Source organism: Elephas maximus, chromosome 16, assembly GCF_024166365.1.
Source record: "Elephas maximus indicus isolate mEleMax1 chromosome 16, mEleMax1 primary haplotype, whole genome shotgun sequence".
In the NCBI taxonomy this organism is placed as follows: domain Eukaryota; kingdom Metazoa; phylum Chordata; class Mammalia; order Proboscidea; family Elephantidae; genus Elephas; species Elephas maximus.
The window spans coordinates 69,828,602-69,847,412 of NC_064834.1; the positions used below are offsets into that span (position 1 = coordinate 69,828,602).

General features: G+C 46.7%; 1 protein-coding gene across 2 annotated transcripts in view; it reads left to right on the forward strand.

Annotated features, from left to right (window-relative positions):
• Positions 1 to 6,078: 6,078 nt before the first annotated feature.
• GRK5 (G protein-coupled receptor kinase 5) overlaps positions 6,079 to 18,811 on the forward strand; it is a 237,159-nt gene continuing 224,426 nt past the window's right edge. The window contains exon 1 of one of the 2 annotated variants that reach the window (XM_049855869.1): positions 6,079 to 6,346. In XM_049855869.1, coding sequence (XP_049711826.1) covers positions 6,295 to 6,346 — 52 coding nt within the window. In that variant the 5' untranslated portion in view covers positions 6,079 to 6,294. The other variant, XM_049855868.1, reaches the window with a different exon arrangement.

Consider the following 18,811-nt stretch of genomic DNA (forward strand, 5'->3'; position numbering starts at 1 on the left):
CGGTGGTCACATGACTTTCCCTCAGTTCCCCTATGACAGCTAAGATAAGCAATCATTTTAAAATTTAAATTTCTGTGACCTGATAGCCACTTTATGAGCAGAGTTCCTTTTGCAGCCAGTGGGAGCTGTTTGGGTTATATGTGAACTGACCTGGCACACTCACCAACCAGTTTTAGGCAGCAAAAAGGTGGAACCTGAGCTTACTTCTGCTTTGTGGGGGCTGGATGCAGCTCCCCAGAGTCCGAGCTAGATGGCATCCTCTCTCTAAGAAGGAGACGTTGGCAGCCACCTGGACCATGTGCTCCAGTTGTGCCTGCCTGTTTCTGTACCAGCTCATTTCCAAGGCGGGTTAAGCCACGCCTTTGCTCCAAGATGCCAAGTGGCAGGAGGCACAGGAGGGAATTAAGCTCCTCCAAATCAGCTGGGCAAATTCCATAGTGTATCCTATTTAATGTAGTTGTTGAAAAAGCAGTCTGCGCCAAACATTATATTTTTAAACTCCGAATATCCATTACATTTAACATATAACTGGCTAGCTGAGAATTCAATGAGGAGTGAGTGTGTTCTGCTTTTAGTGGGTCCATTAAATATTAAATTTCGTGTTCCAACTGTGGCCTACCTTAGGACAGTAAAAGCTTCATTCTAAGATTTCAAAGATAATCAGGCTGAGTCTCCGGAGCATGGGAAAGTTTCTTACGTTTTTGTTGCATTAAGGCTGAGCCCCTGTGAGTCCATCTCATCCACGAATCACTTGGTTATAAGGGCACCTAACGTAGAGTCCCTGGGTGGTGCAAACAGCTAATGCGCTTGGCTGTTAACCTAAAGGTTAGAGGCTCTAGTCCACTCAGAGGCACCTCAGAAGAAAGGCTTGGCAATCTACCTTTGAAAAATCAACGACTGAAAACACTATGGAATACAGTTCTACTCTGACCCACGGGGAGTCCCCATGAGTCGGGGTCAGCATGAGCCGTTGTCAGCTTGAATACAACTGGGTTTTGCAACTTTCTTGTTGTTTGTTTTTAACGTTACACTCATTTTGGCTTGCTTCCTCCTTCTTTCATCGTGAAGCAGTTTTACCTTGTTGTTAAGACTGTACCCACATTTCAGCTATAAGCCCCATGCTCAAACAAAGGAAACTGACCTAGGTCATGTTGTGGCCTGATACATGCTGGTCGTAAAAAGACCGTAGTGAGGGTCTGGAGTCTTTCCTTATCTATATTAAGAGATAATCATTGGCTTTTAAATAAATTATGGTAGAAAAAACCCAAAAACCAAACCCATTGCCATTGAGTAGGTTTTGACTCATAGCGACCCTATAAAAAAGAGTAGAACTACGCCATAAGGTTTCAAAGGAGCACCTGGTGGATTCGAACTGCTGGCCTTTTGGCTAGCAGCCATAGCTCTTAGCCACTATGCCAACAATGTTTAAGAGACTGTTTTTCCTCTCTGACTCTAAAAGTGCAGAATTAATTTTCAAACTCTTACTGTGTAATTTTCTTGCCAATTTGGACATTTTCCCTCCATTTTAAATCTGTTTTAATTGCTCGGCATTGAAATGAACCTCATGCCTCCAGTTCCCTCCTTTCAGCTCACCTTTCTCCTCTTTGGAACTCTTCCTAGATGCCTAAAGTCACCAATTCTTCTCTGTTTCCAGAGCCCTTTGTGTCTCCACAACGGCCTGATTACATTGCATGGAGGTGGTTTGCCTCCCAGTTGGCTTTCCTTACTAGAGGGTGAGCTGCTCTGGGAAACCATCTTTGAATCCCCACAGCGCTTGGCACATAGAGGGAAACTTGGAAGAAGGTGAAGAATAAATGGGACCATGGAAGCACTGCCTCCAGCTGCTCCTGATGATTAGAAAGCAGCAGGACAAGGAAAGGGATGAAAACTCCCAGCTTCGGCACTTATTCAGAAGGCCGGTATGATTGTTCAGGCAAACGAAATCTATATTTTAGGAAGTAGATAGGCTTGTGGCTTTCCGGAATAGTAAATGTCTATTTACAAGACCTCTGACCCAGCAGCTTTAGCCACATGTGAGACAGGTGCCTCAGAAGAATGAGGAGATTCCTTGCTTCTTTTGCATCCTTGGGTCAGCTGATCCCGAGTGGAGCTGGAAATCAGCCATGTTTGATCTCGCTATAGTTCCATCTGTATTATTGCCCTAGGGCCGTCTGCTGTAACAAAGTACCATGAACTGGGTGGGTTATAAGAGCAGAAAATTATTGTCATACAGGTCTGGAGGCTGGGAGTGTGTGCTCAGGGTGTCAGCTGTGTTGATGTCCTTGTGAGAATCTGTTCCACGCTTCTCTCTTAGCTTCTGGTGACAGCAGCAATCCTTGGCCTTCCTTGGCTTGTAGATCACTCCAGTCTCTGCCTTTGTCTTCATTTGGCCATCTTCCCTCTGTCTTGTGTCTCTCTTCTTTACAAGACACATCACATATTGGGTTAGAACCCACCCTACTCCAGTATGACCTCATGTCATAACACTCTCAAAGGCCATATTTCCAAACCAGATGGCATTCATAGGTACTGGGGATGAGGATGCTAACATATATTTTTGGAGGACACAGTTCAATCCAAAACACCATCCCTTTCATCCTCACCCCTTCCTCCATTTGGTTTCCATTCTTGCTTTCAACAGGCTGCCAATGGCCCCCTTTGGACATTTAATATAATAGACTACATGGTACTCTTCCTTGAAACAAACCCATCTTTCAAGAGGACTACAAGTTGTTAACATAGTTAGTTGAAAGGAAAGAAGCTATAATGGTGGAGTATGGACTGAAATAGGAACTCGTCCCCTCACCCCTAAGTCTTAATCATAATAGTCAACTGCCTGCTTAGCCTTCTTACAAAACAATTTGAGTTCATTCTGTTAATCAACCAGAGTAGTTAAACCAAGTTGACTGCCAGCCTGAGCTAGCTGGGGCTGAAGTACACAAGCTCTGAGTCAGAATGCCTGGGTTCAAATCTCCAGACTTATTTGTTCTGTGATCTTAGGCAAGTTGTAAAACTTCTCTTACCCTAGTGACTTCATCTGTAAAATGGGGCTACAAATGTTCCCTACCTCATTCAGATGTTGGATTAAATCAGGTAATCAATGTAAACCATTTAGCACAGATGTTGTACTGAATGAAATAATCCATATAAGGCACTTAGCACAGGCTTGGCCCACAGTTGGTGTTTAGTAAAAGCTATTATCATTCCATTCTGTGCATTGAAATGTACTAATTTCCTTACAGAGATACAAAACCTTGAAGTGCAACAGTTTATTTTGTAGGTAGGATGTGTTACTGTGTAACAGAGAGAGGACTAGTTGTTGTGTGTGGTCCAGTGGATTCCTACTTATAGCAACCCTATAGGACAGAGCAGAACTGCCCCATAGGATTTTCTTGGCTGTAATCTTTATGGGAGCAGATCGCCAGGTCTTTCTCTTGCAGGGCTGCTGGTTGGGTTCAAACCACTGACCTTCAGTTAGCAGCCAAGCACTTAACCATTGCACAGGACTCCTTGGAGACAGGACTAGAGAGGCAGTAAAACACCTGGGATCTCACTTTCCCTTACTTCTGAGTGACCATGCAGAACTTGCTATTCTCTCTGGGTCTCAGCTTTGTATCTGTAAAATGGAGGGGATGGGGACAGGCAGGGATTTTCCAGGGTTGCAAATTTGAATGTCTGCAGAGGCCAAACAGATAGTACCACTGGTCACTATATAGAGTGGTGGGGATTTTGGTTAACTGTAGACTCTTGCTACTCAAAAATGTGGTCCACTGATGAGCAGCCTTGGCATAACCTTGGAGCGCCTTAGAAACAGCAAAATCTCGGGACCCGCCCCAGACCTATTGAAACAGAATCTGCCTTTTAACAAGATACCCAGGTGATATGTATGTACGTGAAAGTGTGACAACACTGCTGTGGAACACAACTCAAAAAACTAAGCCCACTGCCATACAGTGCGGTCTGACTCATAACAAACCATTTAAATTTAGTTTTTTTTTTTTAATGTCAGCAAAACAAACAAAAGGTCTTTGGGCTGCAACAGGTCTCAGGCTGTTTGATGACCAGTATAGCTGGTGAGCTCTAAGGTGCTGCTGGCTCTAGGATTCTCTCTCTGTGAGCCACTCGTTCATTCTAAGCTAGGCTCTCGGGGTTTGTGGGTATGCAGCAAAGAGGAAGACAGCGTTGTTTAGAACAGTCATTCTTGGAGGGGAAGGTGCCTCAAGACGTCATCTGCTCAGCTTGCTGCCTTCTGACAGGTAACCTGTTATTGTTCCTGCTTTGCAGACAACATCAGCGAGGCCAGGGTGACCCACTGATCCAAATCCACACTCCAGGAAGTGGAGGGGGTTGAGTATACCCCCGCAGGTCACCTGCCCCCTAGTGGTGGGTGGCTTTCACGACAGGCAACCCTTTCATTTTTGGTGGGCTCTCGTTTTAGTTCCTTCACTCTTGTGTCATCAGTCCTGGATGTCATTGGTGTCACATGCAAACACTGCAGCTGCCAGGACTCTCTTTAGTTGGCACATCCGTGCAACAAGACAATCCTGCACTGTTAGAATCAGCTCCATTCCGGTTTCCAAGGCCTGGAAAAGTCTATTAATTTTATATTCTCCAATGCATAATAATTGTTCTCCGTATCTGTCGGCACCGCCCTGTGACTTCCTGGCAGCTCTGGGGATAGAAGGTTTCCTCTGTTTGGACACAGTAGGCCCAGAGCCTCCTTCTGAACGGATATCCGGCCTGCACGATGCTGAGAAGGCAAAGCCCTCATTGTTCCTTGGGGTCAGCCTGCCCCTCCCCCAGCCCAGAGGACACGCGTCGCGGACCCCCAGTAATCCCAACCCAGAACCCAGTGCCGTATACCCAGTAATCCAGGAGGGCCCATTTCCCAGGAGGGGGGACTTCAGAAGAAGCAAGGAAGCAGGGCTGGGGCCAGATCTGGAGTCTGGTGTTCTGAGCTCAACAGTGGAAAGAAGCTAAGAACACCAAGATAAATAAGCCTGGAATTTGAAAATGCATTTCAACACCGGCTGGGGGCGGGCCTGGCTGCTACTCATTGGGCTCCCCGCAGCGAGACTCGGTCTGTGTTATTAATTTGAGTAAGTTCGGTGGCACTGAGGATCGTTGATTTGCTGCAAGGCCGGGAGTGCTGCAAAGAGGTTTTCACAACCAGCCTCCTCCCACGCCCCGACCCCTGAGACCGACCCAGCGGTCACCAAGGCCCGAGGGCGCCCCGGAAACTCGCGGGGGCGAAGTGGGGGCAGCGGGAGGTTTGGGCGCCGAGGGCGCTGAGAGCTCAGACCCGTCGCCGCGCCCCGCACCCCGCGGCCGCCGGGGGGCGCTCGAGCTACGCGGCCAGTGCGCGTGCCTCCTGCTCCGGGTCGCCGCCGACTCGCAGACCCTTCGCGCCCTCCAAGGGAACAAAGTGCACCTTTGTCAGCGACCTGGCGCGCGCGCGCGCGCCTGTGTGTGTATGTGTGTGTGTGCGCGGCAGGGCCAGGCCGACCATCCTCCCGCCCCGGGGCGGCCCAGGGCTTCACGGTTCCTGCCCCGCTGAGACTTTCGCCCGCCACCGTGGCCTGCCGACTCCGCTTTCCCGGCTTCGGCAGGGCGGAAAGAGGGCGAACGGGAGACCGGAGCGCGGGGAGCCCGGGCGGGGAAGCAGGAGGCCCGTGCCCGGCTGGGCTGGGTCGCCCCTCATTGGCCAGCCGCGCCCTCACAGCCCCGAGTCCGTCGTCCGTCCGGGCCAGACCGCGGACTCCCGCAGCGCGCACGAGTCTGGCTCCCGCGCGGCCGGGCCGGGAGAACTACAATTCCCAGCAGGCCTCGCGCGGCGAGCCCGGCGGCCCGAGGCAAGCCCTGGCCTGGCGCCTGCGCAGTGCGGCGGCCGGAGCCTGAGAGTACCACACCCCCGGGAGGGACTGAGGGGAGGCAGAAGCATCCGAGGCATTAAAGCATCCGAGGGAGCCGGAGGGAGGAGAATGGAGTGACAGAGAAACGCGGAGGGTGGGGGGTGGGGGGGAGACTGCCGAGGGAGGGAGGAGGGGGGACACCGCGGGAGGAAGACGCGGCGGCGGCGGCGGCGGCGGCGGCGGCGGCGGCGGTGCTCTGTGCAGAGGGGGAACTCCGAGGGAGCCGAGCAGGAATAATGCGGTAGGCGGCGGGCTCCAGCTCCAGCTCCGGCTCGGGCTTGGGCTCCGGCTCCGGCTCCGGCGCAGCGGCGGCAGCACCGCGGCAGCACCCTAGGCGCTGACAGCTCCGCCGGCCGGCTCCCTCGCTGACCGCCGACTGTCAATGGAGCTGGAAAACATCGTGGCCAACACGGTCTTGCTGAAAGCCAGGGAAGGTAAGAGCAGGGCGGCGCGCCTGGCGCAGTGGCCGCGCGCGGGCCAGGGCGCGGGTGCCGGTGGCGCGGGGGCTGTGCCTGTGCACGGTGCGCGCAGGGGGTCGCCAGCAGGACACCTCGGAGGTTTGCCCTGCCCTTTGGGGCCGAGAATTCGGACTTGGGCAGAGAGGAGAAAGCAGTGTCACGGTTGCAGGGATTCGGATGCTCGGGCTCCCCTCGTTTCCAGCTCTGACCCTCCACAGCGTGCCATCCCGGCAGCTGCTGAAAGGTCAGTTGGGAACGCATTCATTCAGAGAGAGATGGGCAAACATGCAAAGAAAATAGCTTTTCGAGCCGGCCCGGGATGGTTCTGTGAGTGTGAATTGGTGTGAGTGTGTGTGGGGGTGTATGCGTGTGGAATTAACAGAAGCTAAGTCTTTGCTTGCGCAGGCTGAGTTGATACAGCTATTGCTGGAAACCCTCCGCTGGGAAATGTTTCCTAGGGAAATCCCGTTGTGTGGAAGGAAGCCTTTTAAAGGCAAAGTAAGATGTTGAGGAATTCGCCTGTTTATGGAATAACGAAAGGATGGTCGTACAAATCACCTAGAAACGAGTCAGGATTTCAGCGTTGGATTTTTTTTTTTTTTTTTTGAGGGGGGACAGATAACTGAACTGTTTGATTTCTGGCACAGTTAAGAAAAAGGGGGTTAAGTGTGCCGGTGCTTAGATGCGTGTTTGGGTGCATAATGATTAGACTTGTATTTAGTTGGCAGGTAATAGTGTCTGAATAGAGTGGGTAAAATCGTATGTCAAACCCATAAACACATATTTTCACTCTTCCCTGGGATTTTCTTTATTTTGAAGTAGCTCGGAAACTTAGATGCTTCCTGAAATGATTGTGTTGTGTGCACGTAAACACACGTATTTAGGAACACCTGAAATTCATGTAACATCTCTTTGCCAAGATTTGAGCTCTGATGTACAGCCTTTTTACAAAAGGGGAAGTGGTTTTCACTTTTTGGGAGGAGGCTTTACTTGACACCCAGGGTAGAAGGCAGCCTGAGTAAGGTCTTGACTTTAAGATACTCGAGCAGTTTACAAACCTACCTTACCTATTTCCTAGTATTTTCATTCACCCACTTTGATGAATGAAGGAAGAACTTCTGGCCAGGAATAAAATGATTCATGTTTACCCAGCCCGTCACCCTGTGGCTCCTACAAGCCGCGTGGATTGGGGATACACCACCCTGGTTTCAGCAATTCAAGCCGCCATTCATTCATGTCGTCCTTTTGTTGTCACTTGTCCCTCTATTGCAGTCGCCTGGGAGGTTTGCTTTGAAAGCCCTGAAGAAGGGTAGTTGTTGTTGTTAGTGGCTGTGGAGTCATTTCCGACTTGTGGAGATCTACGTGTTACAGAGTAGAGCTGCTCCATAGGGTTTTCTTGGCTGTAATCTTTATGGAAGTAGATTATCAGGCCTTTCTTTCGTGGTGCCTCTCAGTGGGTTTGAACTGCCAACCTTTAGGTTAGTTGTTGTTTAGTTGCCATTGAGTCGATTCTGACTCATGGCGACCCCATGTGTACAGAGTAGAGCCTCACTCCATAGGGTTTTCAAGGCTGTGACCTTTTGGAAGCAGACCGCCAGGCCTGGGAGGGTTGGAACCACCAACCTTTTGGTTAGGAGTTCAGCACTTAACCATTTGCACCATCCAGGGCCTAACTGTAGCAAAACAGATTTTTAGGACAGGTTGTTACTTGGTGACTTCAGGCTCAAAGGCCTGAGTTTTTTTGATTTAGTTTTTTCTTTTCCCTAACCCATCCTGATGTTTTTTAGCGAATTGGATCTAGGCCGGGGCTGGTGGGCTCTATCTTGGTTTGGGCAGTGGGTTCTGGAGGGAAAGAAGGGGAGACAACAGCCCCTTGCTCTAAGCCTCTGCAGCCAGCCACCTAGTGGTGGGACATGGTAGGACCACTCAGTGTTTGGGGGCTGGGATGGTTTTCACCCTCCCTCTGTTCTGAACTTATTTCTTGGGAAATCTCTGCTATGAGGGCGCTGGAGGCCTTTGAGTTTCCCTGGTCCCTCCTGCTACCTAGGGGATTCTGCTCCCAAGACTGGCTCTAGACATTCCTTGGCCTGGGGGTTGCTTTCAGCATTTGGTTGCTTCTTTTTAAACGTATTGTTTAGAGTGGCAAAAGTGATGTCCTGATTCCCCCTTTTCCTTAAGGGTCTCCCCAAGATCTCACCGAAATGAATTTTATGCCTGGTGTTTTTGTTTGTCAGGTTAACAAGTTGGTTTTCTCAGATCCTTAGGCGAGGAGAGCTGCTGAACTTCCATCAGGGAAGAATTACAGAGATTAAAGGGCTCAAGAATGTGCCTTTTCGCTTCCTTTTCCTTCTCTTGGAGAGTTTGGTAGTCATCTCAGGGTGAGAAAATACCCTTTGGCGATGCCTTTGAATGGAGAGGGCCTTGCATGTTAGGAAATGGGAGAGCCTGATAAATAGGCGAGAGAATTAATCACTTAATGGAAACTTCATTTCTAATTCGTGTTTTTTCCCCATTTTTTCATTTACATCTAGAGAGAAGCCACGATTTTAAGTGCTTCCACTTTCTTTTGTCTGGGCCTTTCTTAAGGATTTGAGTACATATATTCTAATTAGTGTGGAAGATTTTAAAAATAAAAGCAATTTATTTTTCCCTTCTCAGTTCTGATATACTGGAAGTCATTCTTTTAAATGAACTAATTCTCCAAGTAGTCATATTCTGCACATATTCAGGAATGAACATTCCAGTCAGTTAATGAATTATCTAATATAAAAAAAAATTGTAGTATCTTAAACAATCCGAATTGTTTAAAATGTTTAAAAACACTTCTTGAAGATTCTTGTGAATGGTTACAGATGAGAAATATTATCGGGGTGAATGTGAAATTTAATTTAGTTCACTGAACAAAATACACTGTAAACAATTTAAAATGTGGCTTTCAAGTACAAGTCACATTTGTCCCAAACAATCGAGAAACAGACCTTGAAGAAATACAGACACACTTTGCAAAAGCTATAAAGGGAATTGGATATGTTGGTGGGTAATTTTGGGGCCTATCTTTTGTTATCGTTATGTATTCTTAAAGGCAGAGGGCTTCTAAATTCATTGTAGATTCAAATTCTTGCCATAATAAAACATGTATAAAACGGGAAAATTCATGTAGCAAAAAAATAGAAAACCTGTAAGTGGATTAGAGTAAAAAAGTAATTTATGTGGGTGTCAGTAATTACAAAACATAGCAAGCAAGTTACACCTTTGTGACCAACCAAATATACCAAACCTGTTGCCGTTGAGTCGATTCTGACTCATAGCGACCCTGTAGGACAGAGTAGAACTGCCCGATAGGGATATGGGAGCAGCTGGTGGGTTCTAACCACTGACCCTTCAGTTAGCAGCTGAGCTCTTAACCACTGTACCACCACGGCTTCTTACCTTTGTGAAAGCTGTTTTGAAATAAGAAAAGATAGGGATCTGGGTTCAAAATTTTAAACCGCTGAAATGTACTTTGTGGGCTGTTTATTTGTCCTAGTCTCATGAGAGACATCAACTTGCTCACTCATGGGATCGTTAGATTACTCTCCTAAAAAGTGGTTAAGGAAAAAATGAAAGAAGTTAAGACTGAAGTCTGGCCAGTTCATGGAAATGAGCTAAGTGATTAAGCATTTAATGAGAAAGAGACCCAGACTAACTCTATCTATTTACATTTCAGAATCTCAGAAAATTGGCAGGCAAGCTAATGTTGAAATAATAGGAGCGAGAAGGGGTGTTTGCAGAATGCCTTTTGGGTGCTTCTTTTTGGTTTTATTGTTGCAGTAAAGGTTCTTGTATTTTTCTCATATTGTAGAGCTGTTGCCTCACTCCTGAGTGAACAGTGGGGGGAAGACATTGTGCAAGGGCCCACCTTTCCTTTTCTTCACACACCAGGAGTAGCCATATCTGATCAATAAAGACGATGGAGGGAGTACTGATGACCATTTCCTGAGCACGATACCAGCAAGAAGCACCCAGCACAGGAAATGAGAAGTTAGAAACGTTATGGCTTTGCCACAAGTGCCAAAAACCAAAATACTGTATGCAAGAGCCGCTTTCTCAGATGCCTCTGTGACTTGTTGGCCTGGAACCTCCTGATGGTTAAGCAGATGGTCCTGGGGCAAGGTGAAACGGGGAAGTAGGCGGGGGACGGGGGGCAAGGAAGGGCTGAGGAGGACAGGAGAGGGAGTGAACGAACCCTTATCTAGCCCTGTGAGGGGCAGGCTCCACCAGGACAGACTTAGCACCCCACCACAGGGCTGAAAGCCAGCGCCCCCTTTATCTCTTTGCCTTGCATGCCTACTTCGTGATGCTGAAACCCAAACATTGGTGACCGAGCCATTAGCGTACTGGAATGTCTCTGAAGCCTGCAGCCCTCTCACTGCTGTCTCAGGCACAGGACTCAACTATAGCCTCTCCCTTCAGTCCTCATGTGCAGAAGAGCGACACCTTTCATCCTTGCCCAGACAGCTCAGTGTGCGGAAAAGCAGCCTGGCCCATTGAATGCAGTACAGACAAGTGAAACTGCCTTGTGTTTTTTTCTAAGTTTCCTTTTCAGAACCGACACCTGGCAGGTCAAGAAACAAAAGGCGTGTTTTCAGAGGGACCTCGTTCTTACAGGAAGATTTCAAGTGATGATTTTAATTCATCTAGCTGCCTGTTTTCAAAATCACCGGATAAATGGTCACACGACTCCATCTTTCAGTAGCTTCGTTGTTTCTTGTCAGAGCCTAAACTCTAAAAAGCTTGATTCTTCCAGTGTCCGAACTAATCCCTGTTTAGATGATGTCTTCAGAAGCTGTATTAACTTTTGTAGTGGCTTGAGAAATGATACTCTTTGGTTGGGTTTGGGCCGAAGACTTCAAAGATGCCCAAGTGAATTTCAGGAATGGGTTCAATATAGGATCAAATTCACCTTTAACCAATTGCCGTTGAGTCAATTCCAACTATATTCTCGTAATTGGACCCTGTAGGACAGAGAAGACCTGCCCCACAGGTTTCCCAAGGCTGTAAATCTTTTTGGATGCGGACCGCCACATCTTTCTGCAGAGGGGCTGGTGGGTTTAGACTTCGGACCTTTCTCTTGGCAGCCAGACACTTAACCACTACACCACCAGAGCTCCTTAAATTCACCTTTAGCAGGGGCTATTCGGCTCATGCCTGGGAACTTCCAGTGTTTTTGTGAAACTATCCAGGATTGTGGACAACACTTAAAGTTAGTATTTGTTGCCGATGTGTTTGTGGCTCAAGAGAAAGCATTATAAAAAATATCTAGGAATCTCAGAAGTAAAGAAGTCTTAGGGTTCCAGAAAGGTATCATTGCAGTAGATCATGCAATTCAGAGATAAGAATTGAGAACAAGAAAAGGTGACTACAAACAGGTGGCACTGAGAGAAGAAGATAGGAATTTCTTCTATCCTGCTACTCCCAGCTCCCACCTCTCTCATCAAAATAGAATAGCGAAGACAAAGGATTTTAAGATGTGATTAAAATGGGTTGAAATGGCCTTAAATAAGAGGGATGATATCTACTTTAAAACACATCCTGTTATACCTCAGCGAAAATTTCTATTTAAAAATAATCCTCAGTAGTGAAAAGATTTTAATCACTTAGTCAAGCTTAAAATTTTATCTTTTGGGGATGAAGACTATGCTGTTCCGTTTAATACCATCCAAACACTGGAGGAGATAACGTCATTTTTGTAAATCATGTCACGTTTCAAAGAGACAGCAATTACCCCCCCGTGACTCTGCCTCCATCCCCATTTCTCATTCTGAGAATTCATTTCTTGAATTGTCTTCTGAAACTCTTACCAGGGTAAGATTCATTCAGTATTTGATTGTTTAAGGACCCTGTGCTGAGGTGACATTTTGGATGTCAGTGAGAGATGGGTGAAAAGATGGAATTGGGCAGCACTGTTATCTTTTTAGACTTTTACACTGGTAAGCTAGGTATGTATAGAGCTGGAATTTTTTTCCCAAAGAGCTGAAGTTGACTGTAGGGTGACTGATGTCCTTAGCTGCATGGACTGTGTTGACTTTTCCATGCCTAGAATTTGGACAAGTAGACAATGTCCTAAAGGACCAGCATACACTTTAAGGATAGTTAAAAGATCATGCTTGAGGGATATGCTCCAAATTGGAAGACAACTGTTAACTTTGTAAGACGTTGTATTTTTAATGAAGGTCTGTTCCTACAAATGGAAGGCAATGAAAACAGGACTATTTGAGAACTGACAGGATCTGAGAGGAAAACTGGTGTGGCCTTCTTGGTGAAGCTTTGGTAGTACATTTAGGGTGGAGGCCTAGGCAGAGTTGATGGTGGTTCTGGAGTAATGATGGTGGAGGCTGCCTTCCTTTTGGGCTTTTTGCTGGGATTGGTTGGGGCGTGTCCTCTGCTGGCCTCTTAGCTTGTCAGTGGGAATAGTCTGAAAGTGTTAAAGGCATCCAGTCCTCTAAAGCTACTCTGTCCAACATGGCAGTGACTAGCTGCTTGTGCTACTTAAATTCAAATTAATTAAAATAAAAAAAAATTCAGTTCCTTGGGCATGTTAGCCACTTTTCAGTTGCTCAGTAGACACATGCGGCTAGTGGCTACCATATTGACCTGTGCAGATATAGATCATTTCCAATATTCCAAGAAGTCCAATTGGACAGAGCTGCTCTAGAGAGTTCTACACATTGAATTAGGTAAGAGTGTGCTAAACTTGCAAATTCTGACCTTAAAAATTGGGGGAAGTAATGAGAGGGAGGGAGAGGGAGAGGAAGAGATAAGAGACACCTGGTGGAGAGAGAGGGAAATAGGGGGAGAAGGAGAATGGGGATGGGGTGGGAAAGAGATAGAGGGAAGGGGGGAGCCGAGGAGGGGGCCTGATAAGGTGCGAGTGGGGACTTACTCATCTAAGAGGAAGATTCAGCTGCTCCTTAGAAACTCTAACGGGCAGTTCTACTCTGTCCTATAGAGTAGCTATGAGTCAGAATTTACTCGACGGCAACGGTTTTTTTTTTTTTTTCTTATAGAGCCCTTCGCGCCTCCTTGAAACTCCTGATGTGGGACTATTTAAAAACAAACATTATGTTAAGGAAAAACACTGAGTTGTATGAGTATAGTAAACTCACAGGAAGAAGGAAAAAGTCCTTCTACAGAATTCCAAAAATTAGAGTGAAAATAGGTAAGACAGTTTTCAGAGTTCCCATTTCTTCTGGACAGGAGAGACTGAAGTAGATCATAAAGAAGGTATGTTTGAAGATGTCAAAGGCACACTGTTCTTGTACCCACTTTGAGATGATTGGTCCTTAAAAACTGTTTCCTGTGAGACTGGAAACATTTTAAAGACAACAGGGTTAAAACACACTTAGAAAGCTGTATTAGCGTTTGAAACAAAACAGTTGATTGCTTGTTCTTAAAAGGAACTCTGTTTGAAGTTGTGCCAAAGAATCAACTGGTAACATATTCCTGACAGACAAAGTTGGTAATAAATTAGGCCCACTTCGATAGAGCCTGCCTTGTCTCTAGGAATTTGTAATCAGTGAAATATCAAAAATTTTTAAAAAGGCAACTATGAAATGAACCTTAGAGGACAACTTCCGGGGCATGTGCAGGAAGCAAAAGAAAATGAGATAAACAGATAAGAACATTCCTGGGTCATGACGTAGCAGAAGCCCACAGGAGCGGCCAGGCCTTGGCTGCCCCAAGCTTTCACTTGGTCTACCATCCTGTCCTCCACTGCCCTAGTTTAAGAGAGGGGGAAACTGAGACCAAAGAAAGGATATTATTTGTCCAAGGTCACTTTTTCTGAAGCTAGTTGGAAGCAGATTTTCCCCACCCTCCAAAGTGCCTTAATATTCCAAAATAAGCCTTTCCTCTTCCCTGTAGTAATTAGGCAAAAACAAAACAAAAAAATGCAAAGAAATAACAGATCCATTTCTCGGGTCTGTATGGTTTCTAAATGTAAATGCTATGAGGCTGCAATTGTGAAAGGGAAAGAAGTTAACTTCTCCTGGAGAAAGGGGCAACATGGGAATATAATTTCCTTCCCTGATCCTGATTTCAGCTAAGTTTCAGTTAGAGAGCAGTTTGGTAGAGTCCTACTAGAGCGTGAATGATTGGTAGATGCATCTTAAAAAGTAGAGCTGTTTATCACACACGCAGACGCGCGCTTGCGGGCGGCTGTGGACCTTTCTGAAGCCCCATTACCTGTATTGCTCCTTCCACCGTTAATCTCCACACCTCAACACATCCAAAGAGCAAGGTCAGCGTCTTGGCAGGGCTTGGAGAGGTTCTGGAGAGAATCTTGAGTAGCCAAAGAATTGCCCCTGAGGTAAAAATCCCAAAACCAAACCACTTGCCGTCAAGTCGATTCCAACTTATGGTGACCCCATGTGTTGCAGATTAGGACTGTGCTCCACAGCGTTTTCCTTTCAGAAGCAGATCACCAGGTCTTTCTTCTGAGGTACCTCTGGGTGAGTTCAAACCATCAACCTTTCTGTTATTAGTTGTGTGCTTAAGCGTTGGCACCACCCAGGGCCTCCACCTCTCAGATATGGGGTGTTAAACCCCATGGGGTGGTGGTGATGGGGACAGTGACAGGAAGGCTGGTATGGGTCATGTCACAGGCAACAGCACTACTTCCTTTCCTCAGTGGGGCCAAGAGGTGAGCAGTGGGCAGGTCAGTTCCTGCTGCTGGTCTTTTGGCTTACTACAGTCAAGTCACATCTGTCCTGCACCCCCTGCCGCTTCATTGGGTGCTGGCTACTCCTTGGGAGACCCTTTCCCTTGAGCACCTTTGCTTGATGGTGGTACCTCACATGTGTGGTCATATGTGTATGATCTTTGTATGGTCTTTGCAGCTTTTTAATAAAACAGTAGGGGGTTAGGAGCAGGGGTGGGGTGTAGAGGAAGCCACCACAGAGTGTGAAGTGCCCTTTCCCTCCCAAAGAGTGTGAAGTGGCCTTTCTCCCGGGAAGAGCTCTCAGCGTTAACAGTTTTCCATTTTTCAGTGGTAACTGTATGGATGCTTGCATTTGGGAACCACATCAACCCAAGTGTGTGTGTGTGTGTTGCCTCATTAATTTAGCAACTTTTCTTTTCAAGGATCTTTTTGAGGCAGGGGGAAGTCTGTAAGAGCTATGGGCTTCCTTGGGGGTCACTGTCAGATCTGAGATGCTGGAGGAGGAGTCAGCATATGTCACTGCCTGGTAATGAGGGGACAGGAAGTCAGCTTTGATCTGCTCCTGCAGAGAAGGTGTAGCTCTGACTTAACCACTCCAGGAAAGGAAGGGGAAGTAAGGGATAGAATTACCCAACTACAGGATGGAGAGAACCCAGCCAGTGTAATTGGCCTGGATATCTGATAAAAGGTCTTGCGAAGCCTTATTTGAAAATGGAATTCCATCTTGGCATGGCCTTAGCACCACTTCTGAAATGGAAACAAGCTGGAGAAGGGTCAGCAAATGGCCCAGGAAAAACATCTTTAGGATGACTGATGCAGAAATGGGCTCTGCCGTCTTCATGCTGTCTGTTAATGCACTCAGGAAGAGCTTGCTGAGATGTTCAAGTAACATTCCACGAGAAGTAACTCCGAGCTCTAGGAAGAACTGGGGGAGAGGAATGTGGGGAAGAGAAGAGAAGAAGAAGAAAAAAAAAAATCGGGCTATTGGCTTGAAATGGCAAAGGATGTCTCAACATTCAATTTCTCTCAAGCTAAATCCTGTTGTGTTTTGATGTCACTAAGCTGCAGTCACAGATTGTTGTTGTTAGCTGCCCTTAAGTCGGCCCTTGACTCACGGCAACCCCATGCACAACAGGATGAATCGCTGCCCTGTCCTGCTCTATCGCTGTAACCGACTGCGAATTGGACCGTTGTGATCCGTAGGGTTTTCATTGTCTGATTTTCAGAAGTAGATCGCCAGCCCTTCTTCCTAGTCCACCTTAGTCTGGAAGCCTCACTGAACCCTGTTCAGCATCACAGCCACATGCCAGCCTCCACTGACAGATGGGTAGTTGCTGCGGATTGGGTGCACTGGCTGGGAATTGAACTCAGGTCTCCGGCATGAAACGTGAGAATTTCACCACTGAACCACCACTGCCCCAACAGTCACAGATTAGGGAGGGCTTATGCCAGATGAATATGTACCTCAAGCATAGTAGGTGCTCAACAAACGTTCCCAGAACGAATGACTGTTGCTGTGTTTATGTTTCGTGAAGGAGCGGAGCAGAGCAGAGAAAGGAAGATCCTCAAGAAATGGCCTTGATATCCCAAAACCAAACCCACTGTCATCGAGTCGAACCCGACTCATAGTAAATTAGGAAATGATTGAACATGGTTAAGAAAGATTAACTAAGGGTAGAGGGGAAATTGGAAAACGTTTTCCAAATGTTTGTCTTAACTGTGAAAAACGTCTGGCCAGCAAACTCCCCCCAGCCCCCAATTTGGAAGTGGTTTGTTTCAGTTGTTTTGGAAGAAATAAATATTTGTGTTAGACCAAACATTTGGGGCAAACAGTTTTCCCCAGTTCTGAGGATCTGTGCAAGCTGGAGGAGATGGTTCATGCAGATAACACTCAGACCTTTTTTGGCCAAGTTGAAGGTAGCTTAGGACACAGTCTTCACATGCTTTTCACATCACTACTCAAAAGAGGCTGAGCAAATGGAAAGAAAATATGGAGCCAAGCAATGATCCTTCCAGACATAGGAATGGCTGATGACCTGGCATCTGAAGGATGTAATCGTTAAAGAAAAATTGCCTTTCTGCTCAGGAGAAGGGAGACTGGATCCAATTAAGACAAGAAAAACGTATGTTCACTCAGAAGAAAAATGTCTAAACAGTCAATTCTGTAATCCTCTCTGAAGGGGGAAGAGGCCAATGCGATGGGGCTTTATGGGTGATGCCAAACCCTGTGATATATAATAATTAGTAACCACTCGTTATTTTGCCTCAAGCTTATTCTCCAGACCACTAACCATGGCTTGGGATGGAATGCGCCGGGCCTAGAGATTTGCCCCAGATGTCTTCCCATCAGTAGTTCCCAATTAGAGGGATTTTTTTTTTTTTTAAAGCTTAATTCTCTCAAATATATAGCAAAATATAAATGAAGGAAGGAAAAACCTGATTTTCTCAGATGGTTCAGTTGGTTACCAAGGTGAGGGCTAGTCTTAGGGGACCCTTCAAAGTACACTTCTTAGTTTACATTTCAGTAACGGCTGGGTGACTAATTGTTTTACACCATGGTGCCTGGTATTCTCTCTAGTCTTTTGGGTAGCTTAAAAAAAGCACTTCAGGAATGACTGTGAGAGGGTAGAAAATTTGAGAGGCTGATCTGGAGTCACTGTTCTTCCTGGGGAGACCTGGTGGCACAGTGGTTAAGAGCTCGGCTGCTGACTGAACGGTAGTTTGAATCCACCAGCCACTCCTTGGAAACCCTGTGGGGGCAGTTCTGCCCTGTCTTGTAGAGTCACTATGAGTTGGAATTGACTCAACAGTAACGGATTTGGTTTTTTTGGGTTCTTCCTGGGCAAGCTCTGAGAAGTGAACCTGTGACTGTAATTTCTATCACCCAGGGGGTGCCCGTGCACTCTAAATATCTGCCTTAAAAAAGAGAGCTTGGGGTTCGGTAGGAGCAAAGTTCTTAGGGAATAGCCCTGGATTGGCCTCTGCTACTTAGGAAAAAAAAAAAAAAAACATGTTCTTTTTACTTCATGAGTGCTGTTCATCCAGTGTTTAGGTGGTATTTACTGTGCCCTCGGCTCCATGCTAAAGTCCCTGGGTGGTTGCAAATGGTTAACCCACTTGACTGCTAACTGAAAGGCTGGAGGTTCGAGTCCACCCAAGGCACCTTGGAAGAAAGGCCCGGTGATCTACTTCCAAAAGATTCACCATTGAAAAGCCTATGGGGCACAGTTCTACTCTAACATATACGGGTCGCCATGAGTAGGAGTCGACTCCATGGCAGCTAGCGTTTTGGCACCATGCTAGGCTAGAATGAGCAGTGGAGTCTCCCATCTTCTTTCTAAAAGAATCATTAAAAAACTATAAGGCCCTTTTGTGCCCCTCATTTTATTTGATCCTTACAGTCCTGTGAGGTATGTTTTATTCTTGCCCCTTACAGATGAAGCATCAGAGGCTCAGAGAGGTAAATGACTTAATGACTTGCCCAAGAGCCCCAGCTACTTCCAGAGCCTGGACCCGGTGGCAAGCTGGTCTCCACAGCTACTTCATCACAGCTGCTGTCTCCAATAATCTTACTGACTACTTGGAACGCCAACACTAACATATGTTGTTGCTGTTAGGTGCCGTTGAGTCAGTCCAAACTCATAGCGACCCCATAGAGCAGAGTAGAGCTGCCATGTAGGCTTTCCAAGGAGCAGCTGGTGGATTTGAACTGCTGACCTTTTGGTTAGCAGCCAAGCTCTTAA